The 21,437-nt window shown below is 35.9% G+C and overlaps 1 protein-coding gene across 1 annotated transcript in view; it reads right to left on the reverse strand.

Annotated features, from left to right (window-relative positions):
• Positions 1-21,437, reverse strand: part of MCTP1 (multiple C2 and transmembrane domain containing 1) — a 215,008-nt gene that overhangs the window by 102,219 nt on the left and 91,352 nt on the right. The window contains 5 exon segments of the mRNA XM_071581543.1: positions 4,204-4,323; positions 5,907-5,981; positions 6,322-6,423; positions 6,757-6,859; positions 8,930-9,032. Coding sequence (XP_071437644.1) covers positions 4,204-4,323; positions 5,907-5,981; positions 6,322-6,423; positions 6,757-6,859; positions 8,930-9,032 — 503 coding nt within the window.

The raw sequence follows: 21,437 nt of genomic DNA on the forward strand, positions 1-21,437 counted from the left end.
AAATGTTAACTGATCAATACTTTGTCTCTCATGTAGCACTAGAGTAAAGCTCCCTAAGGACCATGCAGCACTACAGAGATTAAATGTGTATCAAAAGCTAGTGTTATACAACAGTTCTTACTGTATAATGACTGAAAAGGCTAGAAGAATTTCAAACAGACAGATAGTAGCACAAATTATCCACAATCACTATTAAAGATTGAAGTTTGTGCCGTAAAATAATTCTTTCATTCACACTGAAGTGTTTCCTTTTACTGATAGCTCAGTTGTTCATTTAATTTTGTGATCTACAAGAACAGAAATGTCTGGTCTAGAAGCTGATGGTAATTAGGCCCACTTTAAAAGACATTTCAGTTCCCACAGGGGATTAATCTGAAAAAAAAGCCCACCTACTTTTGCATACTCATATAAAGTTCTGCCTCAAACATACCATATTATTTACTGAATTAAAACAACAAAAAAGCCCCTGCTAAATACTCTAGAGGTCTATTTTAAATACATAAAATGATGTAAGTTTATAGCAAAGGCTCTCTGTACATATTCTATTCTTTTCCATTGCATTTAGGTGCTTAAGAAGCACAAACACAAGTACATAACACATTCTTGAGCTGGAATTGAAACATTAATTTAACATTGTTGATATGCACTTCCTTTATTTAACAGGAAATAAATATGAAAAAGCAGGAGAGAATATTAAATTTTCCTATTGTTCTAATCCAAAGTCATATGCTAGGCAGATCAACCTACAGTTCATGAGCTATTTATGAATATCTTTGAATATCTGAAAAATAACAGCTAGTAGTATGTCACAGTGAAAATGTTAAAAGTTACATGTTGGTAGCAATTATTCTTCTGCTGTGAATTACCTAAGCACAGAAAAAAGAAATGGAGCAAAAGCATTAAGTCATTCAGGCAAAATCCCCAGTGAAGGCGATGAGCTTATGAAGTTCAACAGAAATAGGTAAAATATTGTTTAGTTGAGGAAATACATAATCCAGAACATTGAAGATTTAACTTCTAAGTTTCTCTACCTGTAGGTATAGCATAGGCAACACCAGTCATTGGGCTGGTGCCTTTGGACAGATTTTAGAAAGAATCACCCTAAACCTTTAATACAGCATTTCCTTACCTAAGGTTTGAGACACTAAGTTCTGGAATACAAATAATCAGCAAGCCCCTTCAATAAACACTATTAGTCTTGATGACTAATATTGTGACTCTCCAAGGAGAATGACTTTAGAAAGAGATGTAGTGAAGAGTGTACAAGGTGTATAAAGCATATAACAGTAGCTCATTATAGTATCAATCAAGCCTTTCTGGAGGTTTCCAAGAGTAGTTTTCTTTTCCAGATTGATCTTAGTAATTGTAATTCTGAAAACTGAACCAATCTGCTAGTATTTCTTCACCTGTGGTCTTGCGCATCCCCATCAGAAAGTAAAGTGATGGGGTAAGCTTCTAGACAGAAGTACCTGTAATTGTAATGCTAATGACCTGGGGCATTGGGGAGATATGAAAAATCAACTCACACATATGTAACTTATGTGAAATAGCTGTAAATCTGCATCAGGATGTTAACCATCAAGGTACATCTTCAAATCCAACAGGACGGAAGAAACGGTTAGCTTAAAGTTTACTTCTTGTACATTTTTTGTTAGTCTGCCTAAAGAGCTGGAAACATCCAGAATAGATTACTTCTCATATCCTTTCTGGCACTGACATTTCACTGTGACATTCTCTAACCTCTGCTAGACAAGAGGAGATATAATTTGTATAATAGTGAAGAGACAAAAAGGATACATATAGGTACATTTATTTTATGCACTCTACTAAATTCAAACATAACCTTGGTGCAAGTATGATTCAGCATTACACATGCAAGTGGACCACGCTCAAGATTTCAAGAGTTTATGGAGGTCTAGAAACAATCTAAACAGAAAGCTTATAATCATGATAGAAATTCACATATGTTGTGGTTTAGACATTGGCAGAATGTCAAGTATTCACTAGTTGACGCAACACTCACAAACCCCCACATCTTCACCCCCCTTTTTTACTCTGGCTTATGTCATATGGTGTGACATTTCTTTGGTTGCTTAAAGTCAGCCTGACAACCTGTGTCCCTTCTAATCTATGTAGCACTTTTGGGGCCTACTATAAGAAACTAAAGCCTGGTCTGGGCCTGACTAACCACAACATACATTTCACTTGGCTACCAAAAGCTTTTTTTGCCCGACGGATCCTTGGAGAGAATAACATCAAGTCAAAAAGCACAGGATGCATTTTCAATACAGAGAAGGAATACAGCTGTGCAGTCACAACACTAGTGTAAATGTAATACAGCCATAACTACCACAAGCACTACACAGCAAAACAAATGCTGCAAGGAAACTAAGAAAATCAGACTTTTGATATCTCTCTCTATATATGCAAGTGATATGTAAAATATGAATACACATATAAAAACATGTTTTTACTGCAATACACTGTAACTACAACAACTATGTATACTGATTATAGACCTACCGGCTCAAATTCCATGTTTTATGTATTTCCAACTACTTATTATGACACTGATTTTTTTCTATGACCAAAACCAATTCTATTTTAACAGCAACACAATGTCTTCCATGGCTACAGCAGTGTGCCATGGGCAAAAAATAATTTAATTTGCTCCAAAGAATAACATGTCTTTCCATTTCCCATTCTTCCACTGGCATCTGGTGAGTGTTCCACATTTGAATTAAAATGAGAATTAGAGAGAAGAGTAGTTACTAACTGGAGGAGTAATAGCTATATGAACATTATACTTCTACGTAGAAGCCTACACTTTCCTATGAAAAATGTTGATAACTTTTAACTGAAATGACAAATTGCCTTTCTACAGTAAACAGCAGCAAGTATATTTAGATCTTCACATCTAAGTGTCATGGCTATAAACATCAGTATAAACCCCCCAACTCTTAGAAGAGCACACATATCTCCTGTACTTCTGATGAACTCTGCAACAATAACTGAGAGTGTGCTGCCATCCTTGACAGGCAAAAGGTGGTTAAACAAGTAGCACAGTACAAGTGGAGCCCTACTAGAAGAAATTTCCTGCAAAACATCATGACTTAGCAACACACATAACTACTCCATTTTACTGCACAGTCAGCTTCAACACCTGGTTTGATTTCTCCAGATTTGAGGTACCTGACCATCAGGCACACAGGTAAAGAGTACTGTTACCAGACTCCCTCCATAATTATTCAAAGTTAGATTGCAAACCACTCCCTGTTCATATTCATGGTGGACAGACTCATAATCTCAATATTTCAGTCAACTTAATAAATTTAGACTTTCCAGAAAGTGTGTCCATGCATACACTTTTACTCCTAGTGGGACTCCCTCATGAAAAAAACAAATGGACACTCTGGCCTTGTTTGTAGCTCTTATGATTTTGAAAATAGAAGGATATTTATCTCTGAAACACAATTCATTCTATATCTATGCTTGGAATTTTCAAAATTAACAAGAAAATAAAGGGTAAGACTAATAGCAGTTTTCTTTAAATCACTAAAAATCCATTCACTAAAAACTAAATTATGATGAGAGCTTGCTGTCTAAAAGGTACTAAAAGCTTACATTAATGGTTTTCAAGTTGGCTTTCTTTTGTAAGGAGTTTGTTTTTTATTCAGGAACACTACCTCTTAACAGGAAAGCAGGTATTTGGGTCCAGAGTACTTCTTTTTGTACTTTTGTACTTCTAAAAAAGCTACAGGTGTAACATATACTGATATGTGGAGGACAAAAGACCACTAATTTTATATTAATTATATGTAAATAAATAAATAACATTCAAAACAAGTAGAAGAGTAAATATGCAATATACAAAGGCACCAAAGCAGATTTAATGGAAGTAATTTGTGAGAAGCTTAAGATATATTATCCATAGTTCACCCACTCAGTGTTGATTTGCATCACTCACTTACAAATTATATATGTAATTATATTTATACATTTATTTATATATCTATATAGATATAAATTTTTAAAAAACCCCTATCTTTTTTGTGTGACTTTTAAACTTAATTACTTTTTAAAAAACCCTGAACAAACATGATATTAAATAAAATAAGGAATCCCCCATATTTACACTGTATTTTCTTAGTCTAGAACAGAAACACACTCGGGTGATTAGAAATGGTATAAAGAAGATCATACCAAAAGAGCAGCTACACTCCTTGAGGGAGAATCCAAGTCAAAGCAACTGCTAATGTAGCAGACTGCAGTTACAAGCGCCATGATACAATACTTCATCCGGATAAAGTTCCTTAACACTAGCTGTAAAACAGATGGAAGAATGAAAATATTTCAAAACCCCAAAAAGTTTCAGAAGAGGCTCATGCTTACAATGCTTTCATTCTTAATTTCTTAATTAAGGTGAAGACTGAAAATATAACAAGCTTTCTAGCTCACAAATTGATCAAGTTATTTTAAAATCTCAAAATTCTCAAAAGAGAGGGAATTTATTAGTTTTGTGAATTGGTATTTGTTGAACTTAATTCTAGAAGGTACACAAATTGTTTAACATAAAAGAGCCACTTGTAAAGTTTCACAAATTATTCTATTAATTTCAGTTCTATCGAGACTTTCTTAACAAATGTTGGTCTTTCTTAATATAGAGATGCTGCAGAACACTAACCCAAAACCATGCAAAATTAATATTCTAATCTAATGAAGATCATGTTCACCCTTTAACAGTTGTAACAAATTTGTCTGCTGTCATGTATTTTTAAAACCTGGTTTTAAGTATTTACCAAAGTAACTTTTAATTGCATTCTTCCAGACTACACAGACACACAACATAACAGCTCTGTTTTGATTCAGAAAAATGTACTTAAATCCTTCAAAATGACTTGACCAACCAAAAAAAAAAAAGAGAACAAACAAGTGAATGATTTGTGTACTGATTTGCATAGAAAATGATCATTCCTCCTGCCACCTGCAAAAGTCACAATGCCACTTTCCAGTAAGAAAGTGGGAAGTATTAATCTTGAGTAAAAGGTCTTGTTGCTTTTTTTCTGGAAAAGTAGTGCAAAATGTAGCTTTAGCAACAGCATTACTCCCAACAGTAAAGAAAGAAATATTTTGCCTTTTGAAATGTTTTCTAATGAACTACATCATAACTGATGAAAAATTCATCCAGCAGGTAATTTAAAATATGCTCAAACCTATAAGCTTTCAGCAAAATAAAAATCACTCCCTGAGACTTTTGCCTTTTCACTGAAAACAACAAAAATCTTGTCCCGACAATCCAATAAAAAGCCCAGATCACTTTATGTAAAAGACATCATTTGTGGAACATGAAAAACTGAATCTAAAATAGCTGAAGTGGAGAAAAACATGTGTGTGTAAATATTCTTTATCAAAATGTTAAAACTGTGTGTAGCAAAAATATCCAGGGGAAAGAGTCCAGACACTTCCCACACCCACGACTCTCCGTAATGTCAAGTGTTTAGTCTGCTTTCACCTTTGATTCAAATAACTTATTTAAAATTTGGCTCAAAGAATGTTGAAAGACTCTTCATCCTGTAACAAATGAAGAACTTTTGGGTCAAAGTTCCCAGCAAAAATTTATGCAAGACTTAGTTTACATGCACCTGGGTGATAATCCGATATGTGTGGAACCTGCTGGTTTCAACTGTGTTCTTATTCATGTATTTCATGGAAATTAAGCTGCAATTTATAGAGGAGACACAATAAACCCATGTATTTTGTTTCTGCCTTCTTCAACCTATCGTATTCTTCTGTAAACCTGCAATGCAAATGTTATTCTTTACTTTCAGTAGTATGAGACCAGATATTTGGACGTGCACACTTGCTATTAAGGATTTTGAAGGGATTAGTGTTTCCATACTCTTTACCTGTTTAGATAGTCTGTCTTCCTCTGCAATGTACTTCTGTTTTTTAGGCATTAATGTTCTTATGCTGGCTTTCACCTATACATTAAAATATGTGTCAGTATTTCAAACTTACTTATTCCTTACTAATAGCACATGCTTCAATTTGCAAAAATTACAAACTTTCAAAGTCATGGCTGCCAAGCCCGCAACACGTAAGCATACATAGAGACAAGGTTACTGCTCGATACATTAGCATCAATAGTGGCAGCAGCAACAAAAAGAGAGGGTGTGTAAGGCATTGGCAGAAGAGTATTCTCTAGTATGCATCAAGGTTTGAGAAAATGAGAAATGACAGAAATTCTTTACAAATCAGAAACAAAAGCCCTCATGAAAGTGAACTCTTTAGCAGTACAAAAAAGCCAAAGTTAAGACTTACAGCATTAAAAATCACATCTATTTCAAGATAGATGACCCCCTTTGTTGGCCCTGTCAGCTGCTTGTTTTTCAAGACGTAGGCTTTCTGTTCACCATTTTGAATCTGCAGGAAAAGGACATGACAGCCGTCTGTCTCACAGTCTCCGCTGAATACACCCCCCAGTGACCCCTGACCCCCAGCTGCTGAAACTGACAGAGAACCCAAAACAACTGTGGCAAGTCTGACAAGTACCTGTTCATTACCAGGACCAAGTCTGTCAGGAAAAATTAACTATCATGGGATTCAACATGGCCATGAATAGAGTATGTTAAAATTTTAGTGTTCTTGTTACAGACCTTGGTTGATAAATGACAGATACAGAGCTGCAATTTTTTTTCTTTTTTTCCCTCCTTCACCAAGAAAAATTCAGCAGTATGTCAGGTGAATGAAACTTACAGACAGCAATGGTATAGCAACTTTGCCTAGAAAGTCAGCACTTCGATCACGGTCTTCATCATAAACTGTCACTTCAAGCACTGAGTGGATGTCTTTTATATTACTACAAAGAAAGTAGTGCACACAGTAGAGAGAAGTCACTTACACCAGCAGGTACCAAGAATTAAAGTGTGAAAGCACAAACAGATATCCATCTATTTTTCCAACCTATGGAGGAGAACAGAACTTAAGTAAATGAGGCCTCCCTGTATATAACCAAAATGTTTTCTAAGGGCTGCTGAGATTGCGCACTTTCCCTCTGTCTTTGCAAGGTTTTCCCAGCACAAGGTTTCTGAAAGATGTTGCTTTAAATCTCCTACCTAGGGTTTGCACTGCATGACCTGTAAGGAGCAGCACTGGGAGATTTACAGCCACCAGTAGCAGGACTGAGAGCTTTTAAAGGCTATCCCTTATACACTGTTGCCAGTGCTGCAATTCTTACTGCAAATACTGTGAAATCTGTAGGTTTGTAAATGAAAATAATTAAAATCTGCAAGATCATATCCTTGCACTGAAAACAAGCTCTTTATTTCTGAAATCCTTGCTTAATTACAAATAAACAACAGTCATTACAACAAATAAAGAACAAACAATAGAAACAATGCATTTCTCAGCTAATACTGAGGCAAAACAGTCTGCAAGCTATTGAACACTCCACTGCCATGTGCTAGAAACATCACTGTACATTGTAAATTCTTGAGTGAAAAATTCCTATTCTTTATTTGGAGAAAAATAATTATTTGAGAGAACTCATTTTTGATCAAGTGACTGATCCAGCAAACACAAATTCAAGCAAAGCAGTTTAATTTCAGTAAAATATATGCCTCCAGATGAGGGATTGCTAGACCAAAAATTAATTAACAAATCTGGAGCTCAATAAAATATTCAATGCAAATATACATAGTTAAAAAGTGCCTGAAGGCCTTTAGAGGTTTTCTATTTGATTCCTTTTCAGTCTTTTGTCCTGTACAAATCCAGACAATTCCTTGGGCAAAGTACACTGCGGAGCATTAGGGGACTATTAGTTATTGGCTCTATTTGTGTATAATTAAAAGTAAATTAATGAAGAATTTAGTATGGTTTTGCAGATATAGAAATGAGAACAATAATAATAAGCTGTTGAAAAGTAAAACTACTGTGAGATTTTTCCTTTTGTCCTGAGTTCATTCCTGAGAGCTCACTGCAGGTCAAGAAAACCTATGGATGCCAAATATATGACTGACAAATTCAGAAGGGAAAAATATTAAGAGCAGATTGAATTTTAAGATCAAGAGCAAAATATTGCCTTTTCATTTATGATAAAGTGAAGTAAGTGTACGCAAAGCTAAAGCTTCCACTGGTTTTGCAGAGGATTTTTTGCTGATTTCAGCAGCAATGAGACTCTGCAATGATCAGTTTTTTCTACTCACTAGTGTCACACTGCAATCAGAGAGAAGGAAGAAAAAGAAGACAACTGAGCAAGACATTTTCTTTATGCAAGAATTTTTTTCTTACTTTGTTAAAGCCTTTTACAGTCTTCAAAATAACAGAAGGATAAAAAATCCAATAGCATTATTTCACAACAAACTAAATAGTTTAGACTGCATTTTACCCAACAACTGCAGTGTATGGGTATCATAGTAGAGAGTATGGTGAAAAGTGCAATTATTAAATGGAAAGAAGTGGAAAGTATTTGATCTTCATTCAGAGATATATGAGTAAATTTAGAATTTCTAATTTTATATGGTTATCTAATATTTTTTAAAGTTAACACCTCCATTTTAATGAAGGTCATAACCACAATATCTCTTTTTTCCCTCCCAAAACTTCAGGGGCAAATCCATCACACTGGATTTGTCCCTTGAAACTCTCATTGAGTGCTCCACATTACATATACCTGGTTTCCAAGAAACAGACTTGGGTTTTTTACCTTTAAAAATGATATAATTTCTCTATTTTTTTCATGTTTTTAATCCTCAAAAAAGTATTCAGATAGAAACATCATTATGTCACCACTACTTTTCTTCAAAACTCTCAGTATGTATCCCCTTCAACACACCACTCCTCCAAAAAAACCCACCCAAAAACCACTGCCCCCTCTTCCAACCCAAACAGCCACTGCCTACCCCTCTCCTAACTAAATCCAAACACTTACAATGTAAAGATTTTGTTCCATTCTGGATTGAGGTTCTTGTAGACGGTATGTGTCAGCAGTCTGTCATTGTTCAGTTCAACTATGCAAAATGGGTCACTTTTATCTATAAGGGAAATTATGGAACAAATTTTATGAACTAAGAAAACACATGATGAGAAAAGTTTAAATAAAAACTAGTTTGTTTGATTTTTCTCTTCTCCTAAGCTATACAGTAATTCTCTCAAGAATTATTCAGTGAAGTCCTATGGTCTGCATTATATTCCAGATATTCATAACAGGCTTTCATCTCTGTAATCTATCAACATTCTTTGTTAAAAGAATGTATTTTTGTCTGAAAAAAAATACCATACAGACTTTTCTGATGAAAAAACCAGAATGTTTCTAAAAGGTGCCGAGCACCCTTCTAAGACATCTAAGAGAACTTTACTTTAATGGTGCCCATCCTCCACTGACTGTAATGACAACATAATCAGCACATTTTGATATGAAGAAAAATTATTATTTCATATTATTTGTAATAACACAGCCCCTATGAGACTTATCCAAAGATTACTATGCCCTACATGTTTCACAGTGTTCAAATCCTCTCCCCAAAGTCAAAGAGCCCTAAAGATAGTCTCATATAAAAGCCAAACACCAGAGAAAGAGTGCAAGTACAATTAAACAGTAAGATGATACCAGCTGGACTAATGGGCTGTAGTCCAAAGAACAACACAAGGTAAAATATGGTTGAGCTATACAATGAAGTAACTTTGCATATATTTACAAAGAGGTTGGTCCTTCAGCATGAAAGCCACCAGAAGAGAAAGTATGAAGATGTTGCTTTGAAAATGGAAGCTGGACAATGGAAATGGATATGAAGGTTGTTTTTTCTTAATCAAGAGACAAAAAATGGGGAAACAAAAAGTGTGTGTGTGTGTGTGCTTAAATGTGAAATATGCAAGTTATAGCAAAATACTTCAGGTTAACAGGGCTAATATACACAGCTAAGAGCATGAAAAATAATCCTGACCACAACTTTAGGAGGTACAGCATGAAACTTACCCTAAAGTGTTGTGGTCAAGCTAGCTAGAAATTAAGCCACATGCAGCTGCTCCCCTCCTGCCACCACTTCAGGTGAGGGAGACTAAAGCCAGAGATTACAGGCTGAGATAACAATTTACTGAAAACAGCAATGAGAGTTAAGAAAACTAACGCAACAATACTAATAACAACAGTGTATAAAAGATGGTGATGATACGCAAAATGCACACCAAGGCTGATGCAACTGTGGCTGCAGCTGGCACTACACCACCACCCCATTTTTTCCCCCAAGCCCAGGACAACAAAATAACCATAATGCAGACAAACCCTGCAGTTGGGACCAGCACCACCCGACCACTCTGCTTGCTGTCTATTCCCCTGGAAAAGGATGAACTGGCCATGGAACCTCTATGTGCTGTCTTTTTCCTCCAGGCAAAGTCATGCCCTTTCTTCTTGGAAGTGAGAATCCCTTACTTCTGTCCCATCCCCTTAGCAAGGATGTGCCTGGTATAGAATAACAACATAGAGATGCCCACATGGCTCCAGGCTCTGCCACCCCATATCCTTGGCTGAAACTAGGACAAAAGGATAAGAAGAAAAGTAGACAACTGAATCTGATGCTTAACAACAGCTTGGCTGTGTAAAAAGGAGCTCTTCAAAGGGGGAGGAAGCAAAAGGCAGCAAGATTGGTATTTCCAGGGTTTCAGGCCACTCCTGAAATTCCTGGAAGGGTAAGAAGGTGTTGCGAGATAAACCTGAGGAACAGCTATGGTGGAAAGAGCAGTAAAGAAAATATGAGGGTCATGGTGTATGGACAGTTGCAATAAAGAGGCAATAAAGGAAAGAAATCACATTGTGGACTAAGTTATTTAACTCATATTTCAAATTCTGATAGTAATGACAACTGTATGAATACTGTTCCAAACTGAGAGATGCTATTTTTATCTTGTCCAGCAAGTGAAGGGAGTAACTTTTGCCTTCAGCATGGAAGATAAGTGCATATACATAATTTTCATGTAAGTCTACAAACATGTAAGCAGAAAGATAATCAACAAATTGCTGCTCCCTGGGTCCAAGAGAACTTTGTCTGAGGAAAACTGTTAACTGAGTTGCATACTGCAGCATGGTTTGCTTGTCTCTAGACTTTCTTTGGACAGTAAAATGTTTGAAAGATATTGAATGTTGGCATTGGCCTTCCAAAATCAAATCCAGGACACTAAGCAACTGTATTTCACAATGTCTTCCATAACACTGCATGAGTTTTTCATGCATTATCAGAAGCCATAAATTGAGTAGCTAAATTAATGTGGCTACTTTAACAATATTAGGGAGCCACATAATTTGTTTCATACCTTATACCAATGAAATTGAAGTGAATATTTAGACAAAGCTCTGCAGGGGTCACATCTTTCAAATTGTAATATTGATTCTGACTACATCAGAGGTTAATGTACAAATTATTAACTTTAATGATAAGAATAATTCTTTTAAACACATTGTGAATTACATTTAATTGATGTTTACTTTCTCTAGAAAACAATATACTGCTGAATATTTCCCATTATCTTGAAAAATTATTCATTATTCAACAGAGATGGACATATCACACATCTCAATGTTCTCCTACTTCACAAGGCTGAAAGGCAGTAGGAACCTTAAACAATTCATATTATTTGAGTTCTTTAGGTTTCAGTATTTGAAAACGAAACACTCAAAAGATAGTTAAAATAACATGGCAGCACTGACACAGGAGGCACAAAACTTAATCTCATTTTTTAAAGTATTATCAATCATATTTGCATATGGTGATGCAATGTGAGTTGAGCTTATTAATTGTATACAGACACAGGAAAACTCACTGCAGCATATACAGGCCATCTCCTATAAACAAAGAGAGGTTATTTACTACATATATTTATTTTCTGCACCTGATGGCATGTGAATTTTCAATGACTCTTCTTATAGATTTATATGGATATCAACCAATAATATGTAACATTAATTACAGAGCTCCTCAAACAAACCAAAGACAAACAGTTTTCAGAAATAAGAAAATCCATGATTCAGTCAACATTTCATGTCTCCTCTCCCCTATCATCTGAAAACTGTTTAAGACCAAATTTGAATAAAGGCGATATCAAGAAATGGTTTAAAAGAAGGTCCAAATATCACAGCTGACAAGTAGACATTTCAACATCCCTGCTCAGGAATACTGGGTTTATCATATAAAGAGGCTATGAAGTTCCCATATGGAAAGCCTTTCACTATTGCATATGGGCACTTCTTCCATATGCTAAAATACTCATAATCAAGATGGGTATCAGAAAGGCACAACTCCTCACTTTTTAGGATACTAACTCAAATAAGTGAACATGATCCAGAGAGATGAAGACAGAGCAATGCACAAAGACTTGGTGAAATTCATATCCCTTTGTCATCTTTCAAGTTAGAAAGACTAACTGCATTCTTAACTCTCACTGACAACCTTGGCAACCTGCTGCACTGTGAGAGTGTTCAAAATAATGAGATTGTTCCCAATGAAAGCCTTAAGAGAGCCCTAAAATATTAGAAGATGTCCTTAGGTCCTTGGTTCCTAGAATGACCAAAAAGATCCAGCACCACTACATCATTCAAGCCCAGTACCTTAAGCATAATACATACTCTAAACAAGGCAGACTTAGACTTCTGTCAGTTAATGGTGATGCCAAGAAAAGGCCAAAATGAATGCTGCTAAGAGAAAGTTTTTATCTTTTAGCAGAAGGTATTTATTTGCTGTGCAGGGGAAGTGAGGCAGTGGATACTGCTGAAAGTTCACTTCCAACTTTGGGTAGGAATTTGGGGGATTTTATGCAGTATTGGGATGGGGTTGACATTTTACATGCATATTCATAAGAGGTGGGGTTAAGGCAGAGTTAGAGGAGGAGTCTAGCTAGAATCTTCTTTCAGGGAATGGTTTGTGGGGTCTTTCCTGTGCCTTCAGCCTCGCTAGGGGTCTTCTTACTCATCTTCCTTGCTTTGAACTTTTCAACTTTCTTTGTTCTCTTGACTCACGGCGCTTGACATCAGGCAGTTTTCTGATTCATGTCCTCCTTAAGTGAACATCTTATCAATCTGTGACTAAAAGGATGTTTTAAGTACATTTTGACACACATCTAGGGTAGAACAATTTATCCAGCATTTAGATAAGGTAGTAGTACCATTCACATGGAATGTGAGTTTCACAGTTTCTCAGTTAACTCTATAAAGCTGAATGCCTGTTTCAATGGGATTAGCAATTTCAATACAGAAATAGTTTACCTCATTTTTATATAAAAGAACAAAGCATGTTCAGAAAAGCATATGCTCTCCATTTAGCTTTTCTAAAAGTACACTTAAAAATCTCTGATAAGAGTTGCGTTGCCTATTTGTCATCACAACTATGCCTTTCACTAGAGACTAAATCACAACTGTTGTATATACCTATATACAACCTGTCGCATGTCAAGAAAGTCTACCCAAACCTCTGTGTCTACTCAAGGATCTTCCAACTAGCAGCCCCTGCTCCATGCTACTAGGTCTCCAGCTACTATTCCAGTGACTTTAGAGGCACTTAGCTATTGACCAGGTGGACATCTACAAAAGACTTCTGAATACAGCCCAAAGCACGTGCTCAGCACTATGCAAGGGTAAGACAACCACCACCTGCACATGGCACTTATACGGTAAAAGCATGTTCCCAGCAGCACCAACACCAGCCCTTAAAATGTTGAGTAATCCCATGGCCTCAGTGGGACTAGCTGCTATTACGCCTACCAACATTCAAAGGAAGCCATCATAAAAGTAAGTAGTAAAAAGCGAAGTACATCTTCCCACTTACTGAAATCAGACCTGCAGAAAACCTCAACACAAAGCACAACAAATCTCACCAATCTGTTCTGTTGCTGTAACATCTCATGCTTTTTGGGCTCTAGTTGTATGGTCCTAAGGGCTCAAGAAATTACAGAAACAAACATCTAATTTACATAATATTCAGAACTGGAAAGGAAAATAGTATGCCTTTTGATAGATCTCTCTCACCCTTTTTCCCCCTTTATCCATTACAGAAGTGGACTATCTGAAAATCTAAAGGACTTTTACTTTATAATGTACACTAACATAAAAAACTACTCATCTTCTGAAACTTCCCATTTTATGCCACACATTGCATCTAGTTCAACAGATACCCTTGTTTGTGCTAGGCTGTATTGCATTTAATCTTTAGACAGTCAGTAGATCAGAGCACAAACTACTTCAATCTAAGAAAACTATTTTATTTCAGTTAGCACTGTGTTCCTCACATTATACATGATGCATACAGTAATCACAATTACAGTCATTTACTTGTCGCATTATTTCTCAGAATTACCACAAGTCCCTGGATGAACACCCATAACCTGAAATTAGCCCAACTCTCTAACAGAGGACAATCAGGAACTAGAGATGTCTTATTTGTTGTTCGCTTCAAAACTCAAGTGTCCCCCATAGCCCAGGAAGTCCTTCACAAACTAATTAAAATTAGCTCAGAGCTTAGATCTGCATCCTGGAAGGTTGGCCACCAAAACATTTTTCTCCTGCAAGTATATAAAATATGCTTTTTCATCAAGGAAAAGAGACCTAAATAGTGACCGATAGAAGTAACTTTTAATTGACTCTCAAAATACTTAGAAAATCAACAAAACTTAAATCTCCACACAATTTTAGCTTCTGAGTTTTCTTCTCAAGTAGCTACAGAACCATATTGTCTGTGGTTTTCTCTTGGAAAAGTTTGGAAAAGGCCCTTTTCATCAGTTCAAACACCACAGGACTTCCACATTTGTAGATCAGATGACTCTCTGTGCTGGAACTCATAAGCAAGCACCAAACACACTAGGTGACTTGCGAACCCATGTGAAATTATGGTCATGGGCTGGTGGACACACACCAATGCAACTCATATTCCAGGATGGAGGTGAGCTGGACTCTGTCCAGTTTAGAGGGCATCTCAAATTGAACTACAAAAGTACTACTTTGTCAAAAGAGGAGGTAAAGACATGTGACAAATTCAGATGCAAGGATCTTTTGTTTGTACAATTTTGAACTTCACCTGAACATTAGAGCTGTCAAACTGCAATACGACATAATTCATATTTCTGGGCAGGTTAAATAAATCTGTCCTTCAGTGGTCCCTGAGGGGGAAAATGTCCAAAATAAATTTTTGTCTCTTGGTAAACTCTTTTCCCAGCAAAAATTCATTTTGTGGCATAGCAATTCTTTCAAACAGACTTCGACACAACTGCACTTCCGCACTCAATTCCCAGTTCCACTTGTACACAAAGTAGAATTTTCCTTGATGAAAAGCTATCACAGCATGAATTTGCAATTCTTGCTTGCCAGGTTTTGCAGAAGTTCGACTGCGATGTCCTTTTATGATAAAACTCTACTAAGTGCAGGTATTTGTCTCCAGAAAACTGCACGTCATTTGCATATTATTCAGTTACTATTGCAAAAAAAAGGATACTAAACGAACCCATGGAAACATCCATATTTTATGCACTAGGATGTTTTTCTGTTTTAGAGAGAAAGAAAACACTTGTGTACAGTAATAAACATGCTTTTCTATTTTCATTGTTGAAATGTCAGCCTTTAGTAAAGAAAACAAAAAATCAGAAAGATCATCAGTCACTGTAGACAGACTCTCTTTCTTAATTGGGGCTGCCTTGGGCTCTTACTAGCAACCACCATGGATGTAAATGCTCTTCAGAAAAGATGCAGGCAAAGGAGCACATGGCAGACCCATCTGTACCCTCAAAAACTTACTGCACTTCATATATATTAGCTCACAAGGGACAGCAGATAACATTGGGCTGGATACTCATGAGCCCTGCAGAGGTGCTTCTACTATGGCTATAGAAAACATACAGTGCTAGAGTATACCTCCAGGGACAAAAATAATTTCCTAATTTTGCCTTATCAAATGTATTCTCAACAAAAGAAACTATGTGGCAGGCTAGATATAGATTGGCACTTAACATCTACTTGCCACTGCTCAGTCCATAAAGTTATATAAATTGATAGAAAGTCAACTTCAGCATTAGCTAGACCAGGAACCAACTTAAAGCAAATTTCTAACCTTATTCTAAACTAAATATTACATCATTTTTTGTATTATTGAAATTACATTATCAGAACAGAACTAAAAATGATTTAGACAGTTTAAAACCCAAATATTATTATTTGAATATTACATAAGCTGTTATGGTTCTCTCCTACCTCTGGCCATGCCTATCCATTATGGATCTAAGTCTCCACGGCAAAAAGAAAAGCCTTTATTTTTTGAGAAGACAAGACAGCCAGTTCATGACTCTGGGGGTCAGTGCTACTCATGCAGACACTAATGTCACTAATGTTGTTCCAAGCTCCCTGCCAGCCAGCTGCTTGCAACAGAACAGTCAGTCTGACCTTTGGTCAGGAGGAGGAATGGCTCAATAGCATAAGAAGCTGCCTTGCCTAATGGATTAAGTGCAGGACCCAAGCCAAATGCCAGCTTTGAGAAGGCCTTGTTCTGTTGGCCTTAGCTGAGTCAGTTAACCTTTATAAGTGTTCCATCTTTAAAATGAAAATTATCATTCCACTCTATCTGTGCCGATGCAAACATGTTCAACAGACCGATATTATGAATGCTTGAGGTATGTTACTAGGTGAGGTAGTGTAGTGCCATATCAAGTTAAACTCATTTCCACTGAATATTTACAGAAAAAAAATTAATAAACACAAGTCATCCTTTCACTGTATATTTAATTGTAAATGTTATAGTTAACAAAAAATACCTTTTAATAAAATATGTTCTAAAAATATCTTTTAAATTCTAATTGTGCCTTTACTATCCTAGAACTGGTACTTAAGAAAACAGTAGTTCTGCAGTATGTGATATTGGAACTTTATTTCCAACGGGCGTCTGAATTTATTTCTTTAATTTTACATGCGTGGGGTTCCATATCTTCACAAATTTAATGTCTATGTAGTCTGACATTTCCTAGCCTTTGAAGAACAATTTCAAAGACCATTTTTGCACATGTCATGCTAGGACAGTTTAATAGAACAGATTTTAGAAAAGTCATTTACATTCTGCACAATTAGACATCTTGGTGTCTTTATTGTACTTTCAAGTATTGTAATCAAAAATTTAACATGGGATTTTCTTAGAAGAGGGGCTGAATTCCAGGCATAAAACTGAAGGGTGAAAAAAAGAAGAAAAAAAAATGCGACCAAAAAAAAAAGGAAAAATGGGACTAATTTTCTTTGCTTAGTTTCTATTCTTCAGAGGAGGAGAAGCCTAAAAAGTTTTGACCACAAACCTAAATATCACTGAGCACTTTAGTAAAGTCCATCTCATATTCCAGTTCTGAAATTACAGTACCCAGAAAAAATGCAGACAATTGATTAATAATGAGGTCAGAAATACACATAAATTTACCTCTAATGAAGACTGGAGACACAGTAATCAAAGTGTTAAAAATTCATTTCATGCACATCTCATTTGCCTCTTTACCACATAATTCTGTGAGAAAGTGGAGACCTAAGATGCTCCATATAAATGTCTCAATTAATTGTACAGAGGTAGTCCTCTCTGAGCTGAACCAGAGCTGTGAGCTCTTTATTAAAAACACTATTTGGTAGCCTGTAACCTTGTTCCTTGACTCCTCTCTAGTTTCCAATTTAAACAAGTCCCCATGCAGCTCACTCTAAAGGCCTTTGTCTCCTTGTCATTGTTATGAGAGTCAAGGCATCCTGGAAGTGTGAAATCAGATCTCATGAGCTTGAACGGTTCCCCAGGGAACGCCAGACTGCACAGAAGGTCAAAGTTATGGGCTGGACCATCTGAAACCGTCTGATCGGTGGTCTGTAACACAGCAAGAGGGGTGGGAGTAGGGGAAGAGGGGGATCTAGTGGCTAGAATAGAACACATCTTAATTAAAGCCCAAAGACAGCAAAACAAACTGTTTTCTAGGCAGGCCATCTCATGGAGTTTGGGTTTTGCTCTGCTAATGAATCTGAGTCGCTATTATTCCTTAAAAACACAGTACTTTTACTGAAATAGATCAGACCTGTGGCACATCTTTTTCCACACTGCTTGCTTCTCATAAGGAAGAGATTTTGAATTTTATTTTGTGACACAAGGTTAAGGAGGGATTCACTGTCTTGCAAAGTCAGCAGCCTTCGACCACAACCCACTTACATTTAACTATGCTGAGAAAGGAATATATATATCTGACTCTTTCCTAAACCTAAACTCTGTCACAGTAGAGAACCTATTTCTTTCTGAAATTTATAGGCTTTAGGTGAAAACTATATGTCAGAAGCCAACTGTCATGACGAGTCCATTATCCTTCAGGTTTCACTGCGCCATCAGAGGGCTAGACAAGTAGCCAAACCCTTGAGAAGGTCTGTCAGAGAAACCACAAACAAGCAAAGCTGTAGGGGAAAAGGAAAATATAACTCCTTTTAACAGAGGATTTAGGGAGAAATAGCCATGCCCTGAATAGCTAAAACACAGTGGAAGATTCAGTTGCAAATTTCTTCTCAGCGCAAGAAGAAAAAAGTAAACTCCATGCTCAATGTCCCTCCATTTGTTAGACTACAGTTTCAAAAAGTCACCCTAAAAAAATGTAATTTTGAGGAAGGTGTATTTGCTGTGACCATAATTTCCAACAGAACACAATTTTGCATTAGCAGAATCCTTAAAATTGTGTTTTGAACATTGAAAGACATTGGTTTTCTGGGAGAAAACACCCTCACAGACACAGCAATTCTCCCAAAAGCCCTGGTCCTGAATGGTGCCCTATTTTTCAGTTCTCCCCAAAATCAAAGTGAGCTTTCAAGCATCAGTGTGAAATCACTCAGCCCCTCAGTAGTTCTTCTTTTTCTAGACCTCCTTGCAAGTGGTTCGACTGAGAAGTGTGACTTTGTCCTTTATTAGGATGTTTTCAATACCTAATTATCAGCACCCCATTTCAAAACTGGTGGTGCCCACTTGCTCCAATGCCCACAATTCAACTGAAATTTCAACTTACCCGGGCACCTTATTCAGTGCATGTGTGTGAGAGTAGGTTTGTAAGCAGAGGTCTGAACCACCATCCTTAATCATTCCCTTTTAATAAAAAATTCTGTACTAACTTTAAAGATTTAAAGTGCACTGTCCAACACCGGGTGTTGAAACTGGAGAAAAAAATTGCTCTTAGATACCAATGGTTTATTTAGGGGTTTAACTGAAGTGACCTACTGTAGTAGCATTCAGCTGAAAAAGGCTGTGAGCTTTCTGACAGAAGAAGAATTGAGGGTTTTGTTAAAATTAATTTGTGTTTTTTTACTCATTCATTCAACAGGAGTCTCAATTGCTCTTTATTCACACAATATTACAATGCTGCTCAATGAATGTATAGTAACAAAAGAAAAATTTCATGTTTTGAAAGGAAAAAAGAATCCTTGCAACAGGAGTAATATTGATGACTACTTAAAAGATTACAGAAATATTTTTCTGTCTGTCCTTATGCTTAATGATGGAATATTAAGGCTTTTAAGAATATACTCAGCCCAAAATAATAAAATTTGATTTACTACTTCACATGCAAAGATTCCTGGAAGTGAAATGGGATATGTTCAGCAGGCAGGAAGCAGAGCAAATCACACAGATACTATACAGTTGTTTAGCTACTTTTCAGACTCATGGGCAAAAGATTAACTCTGAAAACACAATACAGTAAGAAAAGCAAACTAGTCCTTAGCTTTTATTTACAGAAGCAATCCTGTAGTCTAAGCAACACCACTAATGACAGCACTCTCCTCATTGACTAGTTAAAAAAGCACTCTCCTCATTGACTATTGCTCAGTTAAAAAAAGGCAAGTTTTGACAAAATTTTTGCAAACATGATTTATTGACAGTCACCAAATAGCTACTTCATGTTATTTCTCAATATTACTATTCAAAGTTTAATTTTAATTGAATGATTTGTACATACCAACAAGTTACTAAAAATAGCTTTAAATTTAAATTACAGTAGATGATAAATCCCCTTGGCCCTTTTTTCAAAATACCAGATACTTTTGTCCAAAATATACAATGACCTCTGTCATATCTGAAATGTGCAGCCATCTTAGTAAACATACCTGCTGTATAAATGCTCTATGTTACTAACAAACAGAATATTTAGTTATTATAAGACACGGGAAGATATTGTGTGTTCATCTTTTTCCTGACTGTCATCCTAAATGCAAAGTTTGAAAATTTTTGGGAGCTCTGTACATGTTTAAGTGCATCAAACGTGTCTCAAAAAATTTGCTCAACCAACACAAATAACCTGTTGATTTGGAAAAGTCAAAAACTGAATGAGATCAGCAACTGAATTATCCCATTTACCCTGAATAACTGAATCTCTCTCTCTCTGTTCAGACAACATTGAATTACAAGGTCAAAGCAGAGTGAGGAGTCTTTAGAAGCATTCCTCCAACCTCCCCAAAAATACAATATCTTATTTTGTTTGCCAAAACCTGTATCAGTTTCAGCAATAAAATATTTCCACTGTTACATTGTCTGAAGTACAGGTAGTCACGCTAATTATCAAAAGAATATTAGAAGTGAGTAAGTTGCTATATATCTACACCTGCTCCTGTAACAGAACATTTACGTCCTCACAGCAATTAAACCAGTTTCCTCTTATTTTCTTTCTTTCTTTCTTTCTTTCTTTCTTTCTTTCTTTCTTTCTTTCTTTCTTTCTTTCTTTCTTTCTTTCTTTCTTTCTTTCTTTCTTTCTTTCTTTCTTTCTTTCTTTCTTTCTTTCTTTCTTTCTTTCTTTCTTTCTTTCTTTCTTTCTTTCTTTCTTTCTTTCTTTCTTTCTTTCTTTCTTTCTTTCTTTCTTTCTTTCTTTCTTTCTTTCTTTCTTTCTTTCTTTCTTTCTTTCTTTCTTTCTTTCTTTCTTTCTTTCTTTCTTTCTTTCTTTCTTTCTTTCTTTCTTTCTTTCTTTCTTTCTTTCTTTCTTTCTTTCTTTCTTTCTTTCTTTCTTTCTTTCTTTCTTTCTTTCTTTCTTTCTTTCTTTCTTTCTTTCTTTCTTTCTTTCTTTCTTTCTTTCTTTCTTTCTTTCTTTCTTTCTTTCTTTCTTTCTTTCTTTCTTTCTCCTTTCTTTCTTTCTTTCTTTCTCTCTTTCTTTCTTTTCTGCCTTGCCTTGCCTGTCTTCCTTCTTTTAAAGCAGAGATAGCTATTTTCTCGCACAGATGCAGTTCTTTTTCCTTCAGTCAATGTGTGCAGTATGAGGGTGATTGTCTTTAGAATAGAAAACTTGGACATTTCTGGAGAAATATGGTCAGTATGGCTCAAATACTTTTCCTTTATTTTGAAAAACAAAATGTCATATTAATCATTTAACTGACATCACATAAAATAACAAAATAACAAAAATAACAAATAATAACAAAATAACAAAAAATTTCTTGTTCC

The sequence above is a fragment of the Pithys albifrons genome, chromosome Z (assembly GCF_047495875.1).
Source record: "Pithys albifrons albifrons isolate INPA30051 chromosome Z, PitAlb_v1, whole genome shotgun sequence".
NCBI classification, from domain to species: domain Eukaryota; kingdom Metazoa; phylum Chordata; class Aves; order Passeriformes; family Thamnophilidae; genus Pithys; species Pithys albifrons.